This window comes from Stegostoma tigrinum, chromosome 5 (assembly GCF_030684315.1).
Source record: "Stegostoma tigrinum isolate sSteTig4 chromosome 5, sSteTig4.hap1, whole genome shotgun sequence".
Classification (NCBI taxonomy): Eukaryota; Metazoa; Chordata; class Chondrichthyes; order Orectolobiformes; family Stegostomatidae; genus Stegostoma; species Stegostoma tigrinum.
In genome coordinates, this window is record NC_081358.1 from 86,676,260 (window position 1) to 86,691,378 (window position 15,119).

General features: G+C 41.1%; 1 protein-coding gene across 1 annotated transcript in view; it reads right to left on the reverse strand.

The window, feature by feature from the left end:
- Window positions 1-15,119, reverse strand: part of LOC125452081 (matrix metalloproteinase-16-like) — a 233,385-nt gene that overhangs the window by 17,357 nt on the left and 200,909 nt on the right. Inside the window, exon 8 of the mRNA XM_048530053.2 lies at window positions 623-773. Within this exon, the coding sequence (XP_048386010.1) occupies window positions 623-773 (151 nt within the window). The remainder of the gene's footprint in view (window positions 1-622; window positions 774-15,119) is intronic.

Below are 15,119 nucleotides of genomic sequence, written 5' to 3' on the forward strand. Positions count from 1 at the left end.
GGGGCTTTAGTTTTGTCCAGAACACAATTAGCAATGTAGAAAATTTACCTTATAAAAGTATCTTGAGGTTAATTCATGCTAATGCTGCAGAATGATATTGAATAATGCAAACCATCTCAAAATAAGTAGGTGCTGTGTCAAATAAAATATTTAACTCCAATGACAGGAGGATGCTATTTTTTAAATTGTGAAACCTGTACCTAACCACAATGGAACAACTGATGTGGATCTGTGAAGTGCTTGAGAATTCGCCAATGTTTTATAACATCGTATTGGAGATTGACGGATGATGTTTGACAAGCACACACAGTACCTAAAGCTATGGCACAGACAATACCTAAAGCTATGGCACACTTGTACTGTGCAATCCCAAAGGGATTAAGCTTCTACCAGAGTTCAGTTTGTGCACTAAGTGATGAGTTCAATAGACTTAACCCTAAAGAGTAATAACCCTTATTTCTGTAATGAAGTGATGTGAACAAAATCTTCTGCAAGAATGTCCTTCATCATTAATTTCTTGTTGAAGCCTTCACACATCTATCATAAGCTATCGGGACGAGCGCTTAAAAGCACATTAATCATTTTGAGTTATCGCACACATTTTATAGGCTCAGGCACTAACCTGTCTCCTTTGAAGAAGTAGGTTTTACCAACATCTTCCCACCACACTGCTGTATCAATACCCTGCGAGGGTACTCCACTTCCAAGTTCTACCACATTCTGAGGATAGCCTAACTCCAGCGTAGCTTCCTTGAAGACCCAGTACTTGCTTCCTACAAGAAATGATACTTGTAACTCTTTTTATTCTAATGAGTCAATTATTAGGATAAAAGATGTCTTTCTCATAAGGTAACTGTGCCTGTTAAAAATAACGGTCTTCACTTTACATTTTGCTTGATATATTTTTCAATGTTAGTGACTCAGTCACCTGAAGATCAAAAAGCACAGGTGAATCTTCCACTTCCTTTGTGGTAGCAATTCCGAACCTGCTATTGTTACTACTAAGAAGGATGATCAATAGGTCATTGTGCATAATCTGATTTCTCAACACATTTAGACTAAAATAAAGAGAAATCAAACACAAATATTTCGCAAATTCATGTAACCTTTCACCCTTTGTTAAGTTGATGTACATCCAACTGGGGGAGATAATGAGGCGTGCAAAACCTTACACAATGTTTCTACACAAATGCAGAGCAATTAGACAAATAATTTGTGAAGAATTGGAGTTTGGATTCTTTAGCTTCTGTTATATTTACAGTAACTGAGATGAAATTATCTTGCCTCCATGCAAAGTATTTATAAACTAAAGAGCTCTTGGCAATTGATCACCATTATTTGTTGTTATAGGCACTGTGCAAAGTTTGCTTCAGGTTTTCCAAAGCAAGATTCAGATTTTTCAAATTATAACAGAGTATCACCTGCAACATGTATGATGGATCATAAGAACCCAATGTATCATATCATAAGTTTGATCAATGTTAACAAAGTAAATAAAATGGTTAATGATGAGGCAAATCTTTGAGTAGATGAGCAGTTAACTGTCTTGGCGACTGGAAAACCTCTTTTTTGCAAATAGACAACATCATGATAGTATAAGGTGGATGGGTGCAGGGTGGGTCAGGGAAAAAAGTTCTGAAAATTAACATTTGGTCAGGGTCCTGATATAATCCCATCTTTTTCCAGTTTTTGCGAGGGAAATGGTGGTACAGTGCTAATGTCACTGAACTGCTAGTCCAGAGGCCTAGGCTGATGCTTTGAGGGCAGTCATTCAAATCCTATGAGGACAGGGCCTGAGATCCTTGCATAATTACTGGTGGTGCCCAGATGTGACTTATTAATCAAAGTCTGGAATTGGAAACTGGCCTGAGTAAGAGTGGCCATTAAGTAATCAACCACTTTCATAAAAGCTCGTTTGGATCACTGATTTCTTTTCAGGTAGGAAACCTGCCATCCTTACCACAACTAGCCTATATGTGACTCTAGACCCAGAGCAACATAGTTAATTCCTAGCTCCCTTCTAAAGAAGGCTGGCAAGTTGATAAGCAATTTCAGATAGGATGCAAATGCTAGCCTTGCCAATGATGCCGACAACCCACAAACAGAAATGAGAACTACCAACAAATTATTGGCCATGTAATTAAGAGCTTCTTGAAGTTGTTGAGAAGACAATTATATAGTTACTACAAATCCCACAATGCAACACATGTACTCGCACTTAAGGCATACATTTACAGATTAAATGTTCATGTAGGAAAATTTGTTCAAATACTAAACCATGAAAAATCAAAGTGTCAGTTCACAGTTAATGGCTAGAAATTTGCAGGCTTTTTTGTTGTCCGTAGCCTGCATGTTCCTTTCCTCTTCTAGAGATGATGCTTTAGAAATTTACATGCTTTTCTTGTAGACTTCTCTGTCTGGTGCACAGTAGACATGATTCAAGATGCAAACTCAATGGCTGTTGAATTGGACAGAGACAGAGCGGGGGCAGAGGCAGAACAACACTGTCTTATTCCCGTGGATCCATTCTGCCAGCTTTTGTACACACTCAAAGATTGCCTGGTCACATCTCTCTAAGTGCTTCAAACACGCATTGTACATTCCAAAAGTTGGGTTAGCTCACTTCTCCAGTCAATTTAGCCATGATTTCATTGGCAGTGTTAAGAGTTGCTGCATATTTTGTACCTCTATGTTCGATAAGGTAGAAATTCAGGAATACCACTCTAAAACAATGGGCTTTATTGTCTTTATTGGCCTTTGTAGACGCTGCCTTTCATTGGTAGCCATTTTAAGGATTCCTTGTTTTGTGAAAATATCCTCTATCAATTCAAATAGCTTTTTTAGAAGTTTGATGTTAGTCCAGCCAATGAAATTATAATTAAATTCATATTTAATATCATGGAAAATTCATAACACCTCTGTTTTTCAGGAAGGTTTGGTCCTTCTGCTTGTAATTTGAGCTTCTCTGTAAATAATGCATTTAGCATGTGGAAGATCTTTCTAGCGTTATACCATCTTCTATCAAGGCTAAGGGACATCACTTCAAAAATAGCAATGTCCTAGGGGACTGAGATGATTGACCTCCAAGAACGACCAAAACTTCTTTGTGTTAGGTACGATTCCAACCAAATGGAGAGATATCTTGCTGTTTTCATTGACACCTATTGTGCACGGACTCCTTGATACCACATTTGCTTAAATGACATGCTGATGCATCTGTGCCTTGTTTGCAAGCACAGGCAACAGGCTGTATTATTCCTGTTAAAGTGTGCAGGCAATAGTAGATTTCAAATAGACATTGATAGATATCATGTGCAGGCTTCATCGCTAAGTGACCTGTAGGGAGCAGTCCTGAAGTAAAGAACCAAGCTCAGGCCAATTGTATAGTCTGTTGGAAGAATAAAGGTAAGATGGTCAAAAGTGCCTTCTTCACCTGAATCTTGGAAGTTTGGGTCTAAAACTCCACTTCCGTGCACCTTGGGCTTCCTGATGGGCATACTTTTGATGCTTTGTGCAGCTCCATGGCTAAAACTTCAGTGTGAATATGAGGGTTTGGGACTGTACCCTTTGTCATATAGGCAAACTTCAGAACTTTAATAACCGTTCATAGATTGAAAGAATTGGCAATAACATTTACTGGAATAAACTGTTAACTGAGATAAAAGAAATAAAAGCAATTAACCATTCCTGGGAGAAAGGAGTTGAAGCAGCATTAAAGAAAAACTATTTCCTGGGAGAGATGAGGTAACATCTGCTTGATAATTAGTTGCCTTGTGACAAATGGGCACTAAAGACTGCCCTGCAGAAGAATTTAATGAGTTAATGACAGGGTAAGCTGTGTTATGAACAGACAGTTAACACCGAATGTAACAAGAAATGGAGGAGCTACACCTGATAAGAAAGTAAACTACAGACTTGTTAGCTTCAGAAGTATCATAAACAGTGTTACACCACAAACTTAACAAGACAGAAGATCCTTTAAGAATTCAACTTCGGAAATCTTCAGCTGCAGAATTCTGGACAACAATAATGTATAAGGATCGAACCCTGGATATCCAGAGACAGGCACTGTTGGTTGGAATCATGGCCAAATTTTGCCATTAATCAGGAAATAGCTGAGCTGCATTGTGAGGCTTAATCAGCTTACTTGAGTTGCTTTGGTTACGACATGCAATAAAGCTTATCACGTTGTGATTATCTGTGGGATTTTTTAAAATAAGTAGCGGAATTAAAGGTAGCTTGTTGTGGTTTACATTCAACACCCTGACTACCTTGAGAGTTTTGATGTGTTGTACATTTGCCCCAAGTTGAATATTGTGTGTCTTTCAAACTAGCAGTATAGCTACCAGAAGTACCTTTCATACTATCAAAACAGTCTTTTAATTAGATTAAACTTATTCTTTTCTCTTTTTGCTTCTATACATTGCACCATTGAATAGATGTTTGTTTGTTATTATCTGGTTTGAATTTTACTGACGCAAATGCTCAAAGACTATTGCTAACGTTAAGTTGTTCTGTTTACCCCCTGGAAATTATTCTTCAATTTGATCTCAGCACAAAAAGAGTAGTAAATGCAAGTTTTAACTCGTGACATTAATAGGAAGTGCCACTTTAAGAGGCTACCAGAATAATTTGTATTTCTGTTGAAGGCATCCAGACTACAACACTTTCAGTTGATGACTATGCCTGTATTTGAACAAGTCCACATGGGAAGAACTGTGGGAGGTTTCACTGTACACACGCAGAGAAAATTGTGCTGGTTAAAATATTCAGTTGCATCGGTAGGATTTACAACTATTTTGTGATCTCTCCTTGCATGCTCATTCAACTCTTGAGCTGCAGCTAAAAGGATGTGTGAGACTAGTTCAAGGTGATTCACGGCTAATTTGCTATCCTTTCCCACAGGAGCCCTGCTGTCAACTCTCACAGCCTGATAGACTTCCTATGATGGCAGAGACCAAGTCAATAAGAGATCCTGCTGTGTGGAGAATTGCTGTTTCCAGTCCCCAGGTCCACCAAGCATTGCAATTTAATTGAGCTTATCAAGAAGGTGCATCCAGTTATACACATCTACAGAGTCACACGTAGTTACTCATTTTCACAAATGCCGGTAGAATTATTTTACGGTTAGAACTTAAAATAATTAATTCTATCTTTATCAACACATGGCAGAAATTTAACATATGACAACATTAAGCCTGGCCTTTCTCCTAAAATTCGTCAAAGATAGCTAGTTAGATTATTTGGTGGAGGCTCATCAAACTTCTGATTGTAAGAAAGGAAAAGATGATAGAATTTTTGAGCTGAACTTTTTTTCAGTAGCTACGAATAGCCAGTGCAGAAGTGTTATGAAATGCCCCAAAATACTTCAAAAGGTTTCTCATATTTATCACAATCTCGTTCTGCTAGCAAGGCAGGGATATGAGAAACAATCTTCTAAAGTACGCTGAACCAACAAGTCAATCCAGTGGGTGCAAATACTGAGACAAAGTTCAAAAGGGGAAAAATGTATTACAGAGCTGGAAACAAACGTATGTCATAGCGATCTAAATTGCCATAGAATCCAACAGGAAAACTGAACATGTCGATTATATAGTTTTAAAATATGTAAGAACTAGCAAATTTGGATTCAGTAGTTCAATGAAGCTTTGTAATGGTTCTTCTTCAAAACAAAATGCTTCATTACCTGAATCATTACATCTGACATTCCTTCTGTACTTTCCTTTCAGTGTGATAGTTGTTTCTAGACCACCCAAGCCTCAAGCTGCTCACTATTGGAATAACTTCTCGACCACTGACAGCTTCACTTTAATTCACAAAAGACATTTGTGGACCTGCAGCACTCTTTGCTGTTAGTGGATCTGGGAGTCACTGAACTCTTTACTTTCTTTGATATCAGCATGAATTGAATGCATAATTGCTCATAGCTAGCAGTTTTGCAATGACTTGTCATTCTACTGGATATTTCTAACACTCATCCCTGCAGATTTGTTATCCTGGGAGAGCACTGCTTTCCCACTACAGTAGGAAGAGCTGCAATATGTTTCAATAATCTCTCAATCCTATAGTGCACTTTTCTGGCGGCTGATTAATAGATTAAAGTGGTTTTCAGTTTCACCTAATAGACAATACACAAAATTCACAATAAAATAACCTGTAACTTAGTAACAGGCTGCATTCTGAGGTTCCTTATTGATGTATGGACATTATATCAAATGGTCTGTGTGGAGCTGCAAACCTATCTGCAGCCTAATGGCTATTAAATTGGATGATGGATGTGTACAGAAAAGAACTTTCAGTCTCACTGAAGAAGCCTTGCTGTATTGCTGAGAAAGGATAAACCCTTTTAAAAGCGTATTTGGATGAGGAAAATAAACATAGTCAATTTGTACAAATGCAAACACATGACTGAACAAAAATTTGTTGACGTAGGGCTTTTCATACACTCTTGGAATCACCTGGGAAGTTTGAACCCCAATGGGGAATTCCCCTGATGCCTGGGGCCTTTCAAAAAGTCTCTGGCTCTTGAGTTTGATTTGGAGACTTTGGTTCATTCTGACATAATTACCTGGATAGTCATTCTGAAAAATTCCGTTCTAGCTGCTAGATAAGTGCACAATTGGCCCTTTTATTCCTCCCTCAAACGCCTTATTAGTTCCCATACACCTCTCCCCACCCCCAATTAACTCCCATACTCATGACACACAACTACTCCCATCCTACCCAGTTGTCACCTCACACACCTCCGAACCTTCCGAGCTGCTAATTTCCCAACTAATACCCCATCCGCTTACCTACCCATTCACACCTGTATAATCACTGACACACTCACTCAATCACAAATTCACCAGCACACTGAGAAGCTTTGGGGATGAGGGTCTTTAGATTCATTTAACGGCACAGAAGTTCCAAGCAGTTAATGCATGGACTGTTTGACACTTACTGGAATACAATAAGTAGTGCCATAAAAAAATGGGGCAGATTCTCTTGGCTGCTGCGTGCATGGATTCTTCCATTAAGGGAATTCTTCAGGATCCTTTATCAGAAAGTTTGGCCAGAAAAATCATGTGCAGTTAAGGGCTTAGTTTTCTCTCCGATCTATATCAGTCACTTGATGTTCTTACTGATTGGAAGATTTAGGCCACTGTATTCCACCTGGTTTTGAGACACTATTCTATAGAGGTGTAATTCTTTAAGCAGTCAGCATAAGTTATTAATGTCAGTTTTTGAGCCAATTTAACAACTCACGTTTTATGGTGTGTCAGATTTTATATCAGAAGCAATGGTGAAGGAATATCGGTGGGAAAAAATGGCCAAAAACAATGACTTAGAGGCAGTCTGCCTCAAAAATAATAGATGTGGACTGGAGAGCTTATCTTATGAAGAGAGGTTGACTGAGCTCGGTCTCTTTTCATTGGAGAAAAGGAGGAGGAGAGGGGACCTAATTGAGGTATACAAGATAATGAGAGGCATAGATAGAGTTGATAGCCAGAGACTATTTCCCAGGGCAGAAATGGCTAACACGAGGGGTCATAGTTTTAAGCTGGTTGGTGGAAAGTATAGAGGGGATGTCAGAGGCAGGTTCTTCACACAGAGAGTTGTGAGAGCATGGAATGCATTGCCAGCAGCAGTTGTGGAAGCAAGGTCATTGGAGTCATTTAAGAGACTGCTGGACATGCATATGGTCACAGAAATTTGAGGGTGCATACATGGATCAATGGTCGGCACAACATTGTGGGCTGAAGGGCCTGTTCTGTGCCGTACTGTTCTATGTTCTATGTCTCCAGGTGCTTCACAAGAGCATTATAAAGCAAAATGTGATACTAGGCCACACAAGGAAATACTGAGTCAGACAATCAAAAGCTTTATCAGAGATCTGCCCAGTTCACTTATTCTGTTCATGCCCTTCTGAGGTTTGTTAATTCCCTACACTGGAAAACGTTTGTCTGTGCTAACAGACAATTGTCATTATCTATTGACAGGATGAACTGAAGCAAAAGAACGGGGCTCTGGCGCCAACACACACTCTCCTGGAAAAATACAGGTTCCTCCAGCATTCAGTAAGCATTTATCCTCCAAGAAATAAATATTTTGTTACCAAGGAAATATCAGATTTTATCCTTCCCGTTCAGAAGTCTATGTAAAATGGTATGAAGTACTTCTGATTTTATTGATTTTTTTTGTCTAATTTGACCAATGTTGTAGGCTCTAGCTGAGAGTTGAAAATAATCCTTTCCACACAACTGATGCCTCCTTGTTTGGATATACCCTTTCACTACATCCTGAAACTTGCAGTGGCAGTGTAGCTTTTGTAGCCAAGTTCTGACTTGGGTTGCATTCCTTACTTTAATATTTTTCTTCTTTGATCATTGTACCTCGTTCTAGTGCTCTTGTATTCCTAATTCTCTCCTGCTAATTTTCTCAGTGCTTTCCTGCATCTGGACTGAATGACTTCTCATCCTGAGGTGATTTCAACTAACATCTCAATCTACCTTGTTCTCTCTCCTCAAAGTTCACTGCTTTTCTGAACCTTCACTGACATCACTATAAAATGTAATGGGTGGCATGGTTTTCCCTGTGGCCTCTGGACAGCGAAGGGGATGAGGGGAGTTGCTGTCTCCCCTCACCGTATGGAGCCAACCTTCAGTTTATAATCCAGCCCAGTCTTGCTACTTCTTAAAAAGTCTGAAAGTAGAGAATATAACTACAAGACAGTCACTAAAAATTTCAAGAGGGAATTCAGGAGGACCTTCATTACCTAAGAATGTGGAATCTCTAGGAAAGAGTAGCTGCTACAAATGGCAAAGATATACTTAAAGAAAAGACAGAAGTGCACAATGGAGAAAGAAAAAGCAAGGAATGCTGATAGGGTTAGGTGACATAAGTTAGGGGCTGTGCTGTACAGTATAAACAGACATAGTCCAGTTGAGCATAATGATATGCTTCAGGGCTATGCACTGGACAGGGTGAGATGTACAGACGTTTCTATAGGACAGGAAGCACAGACAATTTTGTTTCTCTGTGTGTTATAGATTCTTGTTTTTAAGGTGTGCATCCCTTTGACAAGTTCCCTTCCTAGATGTCCATCTGGTTGATCCTGCAGGTAAGTTGCTTGTCATTGTTTGTGGGACTGTGGAGCCTCTGTATGGAGGAGTATTTCTTGTGGGATTGGCTAGAGCGGTCAATGGGAAGATGCTAACTTTTCCCCACAGCCCTTTAGCTGCTGACTTGCCTCAGGCTTGGGAAACTTGGACCGGTCAAACATAAATCAAAGATGACCAGCCTCATTGAAATACTTAATTTGGTTGACTTGGCCATCCTTTATTTATTCCAGTTCTGTTAACTGCGTAAGTGAGTGGATGAAAGGTGGGTTGAATATTTTTAAGGTTTAATGTCTCACCTAGCCTGACACATTCACTTTTGGGAGGTCTCGGTCTGATTTATTTATGGAAATGCAAACGAATGATGTACCTTCATGGGGCATATAATCGCAACGCTGATAGTCACAGAGTGCATGTTTGTGTGCAGAAGGTCAAGGTGAAAAACATTGTGAAAATGTTTTAAAAGCACAATACTGCAGATGCCAGAGATCTGAAATAAGAACCAAAAGTGCTGGAGAAACTGAGCAGGTCTGGCAGCATCTGCGGAGAGAGAAAAACAGAGTTAAAGCTCTGAAGGTGTTCTGAAGAAAAGTCACATTGGACTTGAAAAGTTAACTCTGTTTCTCAGCCAACAGATGTTGTCAGACCTGCTTCTCCAGCACTTTATTCAAATGGTTCAGGATTGTATTGCACACATCGCATCCATGGTTGCAGCTCATTTGGTAATCTGCTAAAACGGTGGTGGGGATTTTCTCATTTGAAGTTAAAGAGTGGTGGAGAGTGACTTTCATCATTCCCAAAGCTTGGGGTGAGTGATCTCATGTGATCCAACACTTCTCACGGTGTCATTAAAGTGCGTTACTCATGGATCACATTGTAACGGAGATGCAAGTGGCTCACCACTGCTGGAATTACCAAGTTTCTACGGCTCTGGCCCAGCTAGTTACCACTTCACAGGCTGCAACCTCAAACTATCTGTCACACTCTGGTGCTTGCCTCTGAACTCTGACCAGGTGCCAACAAAGAATCTAAGCTTTCTCCTTGGTTAATAGAGAATGATCTGGAAGTGCTGGTGGACTGGCGATGGAGAGAAGGTCGAACCCTCTTCTTTGCTGACCACAACAACAGGCCCCTACAGAGAACAAGGCAGCCTGGGCAGAGGAAACAGCATTGGTCAGTACTGTCTCCACTGTGGTAATGAGTGGCCAGCAGTGCTGAATGAATCGCAATGTACTTCTACACTCAGCTTACCTCTTCATTATCTTCAACCTTGAATCAAACAACGAGGGCGTTAGGAATTTCCCACTTTGCCAGAATCTCCCTGTTAGTTTGGCAGCACCCTATCAGCAATCAGATGTATTTGGCTATCAGACCCCACCCTAATACCTGCAATTGCCCCCAACGCCGTTACCATTCTCTCAGCATCCCCGTACAATGGGACTCATCCCCAGTCTTCAGCTGCCTTCTTTCCCTGGGAGACCATGGACTAACCCTAATGATCCTTTTAATTATTGACCAAATGCCCTAATTTCTCAGCAGGTCACTAACCAACATCTTATTGCTGGACGGTTTTCAAGTGGTCACGAGGAGGCCTGTGGCCCAATATCTGAACTGCAGGATCAAACAGCTGATGGGCTGTTGCCAATGCCTGGACTGGAATCAGGCCATACCCATGACTGACTGTGGCAGTATCTCCTGATGTACTGGAGTCCACACTCACTTTATTAAATGCTTAACCCATTTGACTTTCACACATTGCCATTTTCTTCAAGCATGTGCTTCACGAGAAGGAAGGTATGAGCACAAAGGTCAGGGAGAAAGTCTATGACAGAATGAAAGAAATTAGCATTGACTAAATGAGGTACTGAGTAGTCTGGCAGACATAAAATTAGATATATCCGCAGGGCCAGATGAACTATATGCCAGGTCACTCAAGGAATGAAATAGCAGGGCCACCTGCAAAAACCTTCAATTCCTCTTTGCTCACAGGAGAGGTGCTAGATGACTGTAGGACAGCCAATGTGGTATTGCTATTCAAGAAGGGGGCAAGGCCAGTCAGTCTAATGTCAGTCGTGGAGAAAATATTACAAGCAATTCTGAGGGACAGAATTAGTCTGCATTTGGAGAAAATTAACAACAGTCAGCATTGGTTTGGTGAAGGGGATGTCATGTCTGACCAACTTGATTGAATTTTTCAAAGAGGTGATCAGGTGTGTGGGTGAGGGCAATGTTTTTGATGCAGTCTACTTGGACTGTAGCGGCTTTTGATGAGGTCCTACATGGGAACCTGATTACTAAGATAAATGCCCATGGAATCTGAGGAGATTTGGCTGATTGGATACACAATTGGTTGACACTGACAGTTAAGGGATTTTTTTCTGTCTGGAAGTCTCTTCCCATGGGGTTCCATACATTTAAGTGTTGGGGGGCTCCTGCAGTCTGTAGTGAATATTAGTGATTTAGACTTGAATTTGGAGGGTTGATCAGTATGATCGCAGATGATACAAAAATTGTTGGTGAGGTAAATTCAGAGGAGGATAACCTTAGGTTAAAGGGGATACACACGGGCTGGTCAGCTGATCTGATCAGTGGCAAATGAAATTCAATCTGGATAGATGCAAGGCAATGCATTTGGGCAGGACAAAGATGATAAGGGAGTACATTATGTATTGAGTCATAGAGATGTACGGCATGGAAACAGGTTCTTTTGTCCAACTCGTCCATGCCAATTCAGATATCCTAAATAAATCTAGTCCCATTTGTCAATATTTGACCCATATCTCTCCAAACCCTTCCTATTCATATATCCATCCGATGCCTTTTAAATGTTGTAATTGTACCAGCCTCCATCACTTCCTCTGGCAGCTCATTCCATACATGCACCACCTTCTGGGTGAAAACATTGCCCCTTAGGTCCCTTTTGGAAGGATTTTGGGAAGCACTGAGGATCACAGAGACCTTGATGTGCATGCACACTGGTTCCTCAAAGTTTCAGAACAGATGGATGTAGTGGTTAAGAAGATCTGCCTTCATTAGTTGAGGCACAGATTTTAAGAGCAGCGAGTTTATGCTGGAACTGTATAAAACATTGGTTAGGCCACAGCTAGATTACTGTGTGCAGTTTTGAAATCCACTTTACAAGAGGGATGTGATTGTACTGGAAAGGGTGCAGAGGAGTATTACCACAACGTCCTCTAGGCTGGTGAGTTTCGGTTATGAAGAGACATTGGAAAGACGGGGATTGTTTTCCTTATAGCAGAGGAGACTAAGAGGGAACATCATTGAGATGAATACATTCATGAGGGACATTGACAGGGTAGACACAAAGGAACTTTTCCACTTAATGAATAGATTGATGACTGGTGGCAATGAATTAAGGTAAGGGGCAAGAAATGTACAGGGAACACTTTTTCACCCAGCGGATGGTAGGAATTTGGAGTCTTCTGCTTGTAAGGGTGACAGAGGCAGAAACCCTCATAACATTTAAGGAAAATGAGATAACACGGTGTGGAGCTGGATGAACACAGCAGGCCAAGCAGCATCAGAGGAGCAGGAAAGCTTGACGTTTCCGGTTGGCACCCTTCACAAATTTTCATTTTCTGCAGAAGGATCCTGGCCTGAAACATCAAGCTTTCCTGCTCCTCTGATGCTGCTTGGCCTGTTGTGTTCATCCAGCTCTACACCTTGTTATCTCAGATTCTCCAGCATTGGCAGCTCCTACTATCTCTGTAACTTTTAAGGAACATTTATATGTGTACTTGCAATGCCAAAACATACAAGGTTGTTGGCCAAGTGCTGGAAAATACAATGTGAATTGTGATCTGATTCTTTTTGACTGCGGACGTGATGGGCTGAAGGGCCTTTTCTGTGCTGCAGATCTCTGGTTCTATAACTGTATGCAGCGTGTTTGCCACGTAATCTGCCACCACATGCTGCAAATATGATGTTGACACTGCATGATATCATACATTGGTATGTCGACTCCTTTCTGATTGATTCACTGACAGATCACTGCTCCTCACCACCACAAGTTGCCTGTCTCCAATACACTGTGAAAGACTTTGTTCTTTAAATGGCTGACACTGCCATTCCACAAGCTGCAATGGAAGTTGGCAAGTCAAGCTGCGAGCCGCCCGCTCTGCTTAAGCAGTTAGGTTTTTGTGATATTCAATTTCTCGGTTGTGGACAAAAAGTTTGGAAATGCAATACTAATAGAGCGAGTTGGGCCTTTAATGAGATGCAAATGTTTGGAAATAAGCTTCTCGCACCCCAATGTTGAGATTCTAAACTCACCATCTCAGCGATAAGAACTAAATCAGAAGCAATTTTCTCAATGTTAAAGATCTTATTTTTGGACCCTTAACTGATGAACACATCTCATCTGCCATTATTTTTGCTCTGTCAGAGACAGGCCAACTCTTCCTGTCGTGTAAACTATTTCAAAGCTACGGGAACACCAATAATATTTCATGGAATTGGAACAGCTAGCTTGGTCAGCCCAAAGAAATCAATAACTACTCCAGGTTAGAAGAAGATATCAAGCTCAATTAAGTAATTACTGAATTAATATGGTAACAACACGGTGTATCCACCCTGATAGTCAAGGGAGGTCAGACTAGTCTCTGCTGGGCATCAATGTTTCCAGCAATCTCACTGATAGGATCAATGTTATGTGACTACACTATATTCTCTTCCCTGCATGGAAGACCATATTCACTGGAATCCATTTTGGTGTTTTTCTTTACCACTGACCATTACGGAACGAATATATTATGGTCCTGTGCAATTTAAATTGCTCCAAATCTGAGACTTAGAAATGAAATTGAATCATGCAAGAGAGAAAAAATGATATCCCCTGATAACACCTTGAGAATAAAAATTGGGTTGGCAGGAGGAGAGATTTTGTATGGAGAAAAATGCTCACCAGAACTTTTTTTAATATATTCACTCATGGAATGTGGGCATTGCTGGCTGGCCAGCATTTATTGCCCATCCCTAGTTGCCCTTGAGAAGGCCGTGGTGAGCTGCCTTCTTGAACCATTGCAGTCCACATACTGTAGGTCCCACAATGCCAGGCAGCACCAAATTCCAGGATTTTGACCCAGGAATGGCAATATATTTCCAAGTCAGGATGGTGCCTGGCTGGGAGGGGAACTTGCGGGTGATGACGATGCCACAAGTCTGTTGCCGTTGACCTTTAGAAGGAAGTGGTCTTGACTTTGGAAGGGGCTGTCCAAGGATCTTGCTTGATTGGTGCCACATCCCAAAGCATTCACACCCTCCACTATTGACACTCGGGAGTAGCATTGTGTACTATATACAAGATGCACTGCAGCAATTTGACAAGGGTCCAAAATGATCTCCAATAAACACAAGTTGGAACACCGATTGGGAGGCCAACGAACAAATAGACAATTGGTGCAGGAGTAAGCCATTCGACCCTTCGAGCCAGTGCACCATGTGAATATATTCAGCTGGCTCTCACTGACAGATACACCACCAGCAGAAATGCCACTGCAAGAGTTCTGCAATGGTTTTAAATTGCTGCCCGTCACAGCTGACAATATCAGACTTTGGATGCAGAGAGATCCGGTTCTGGCAAAACAGAAACAACTGGTGGTAATGGGGGAAACCAAAGGACCGTCACAACCAGAATTGAAACTTTTTTGAGCCCAGAGACACCGGATTACTGTAGAGGACGGCTTATTACGTTGGGGGGGACAAGAGGGATTGTCTCAAGCAAAGGTGGTTGCCAGATACTTAATGAACACCAGTCAGTGTCATCCAAAATAAAGATGCTGGTGAGAAGTTATATATAGTGGCCAGGCTTAGATGCAGATATAACAAAGTGTGAAGCTGGATGAACACAGCAGGCCAAGTATCTCAAGAGCACAAAAGCTGACATTTCGGGCCTAGACTCTTCATCAGAGAGGGTCTAGGCCTGAAACGTCAGCTTTTGTGCTCCTGAGATGCTGCTGGGCCTGCTGTGTTCATCCAGCTTCACACTTTGTTATCTTG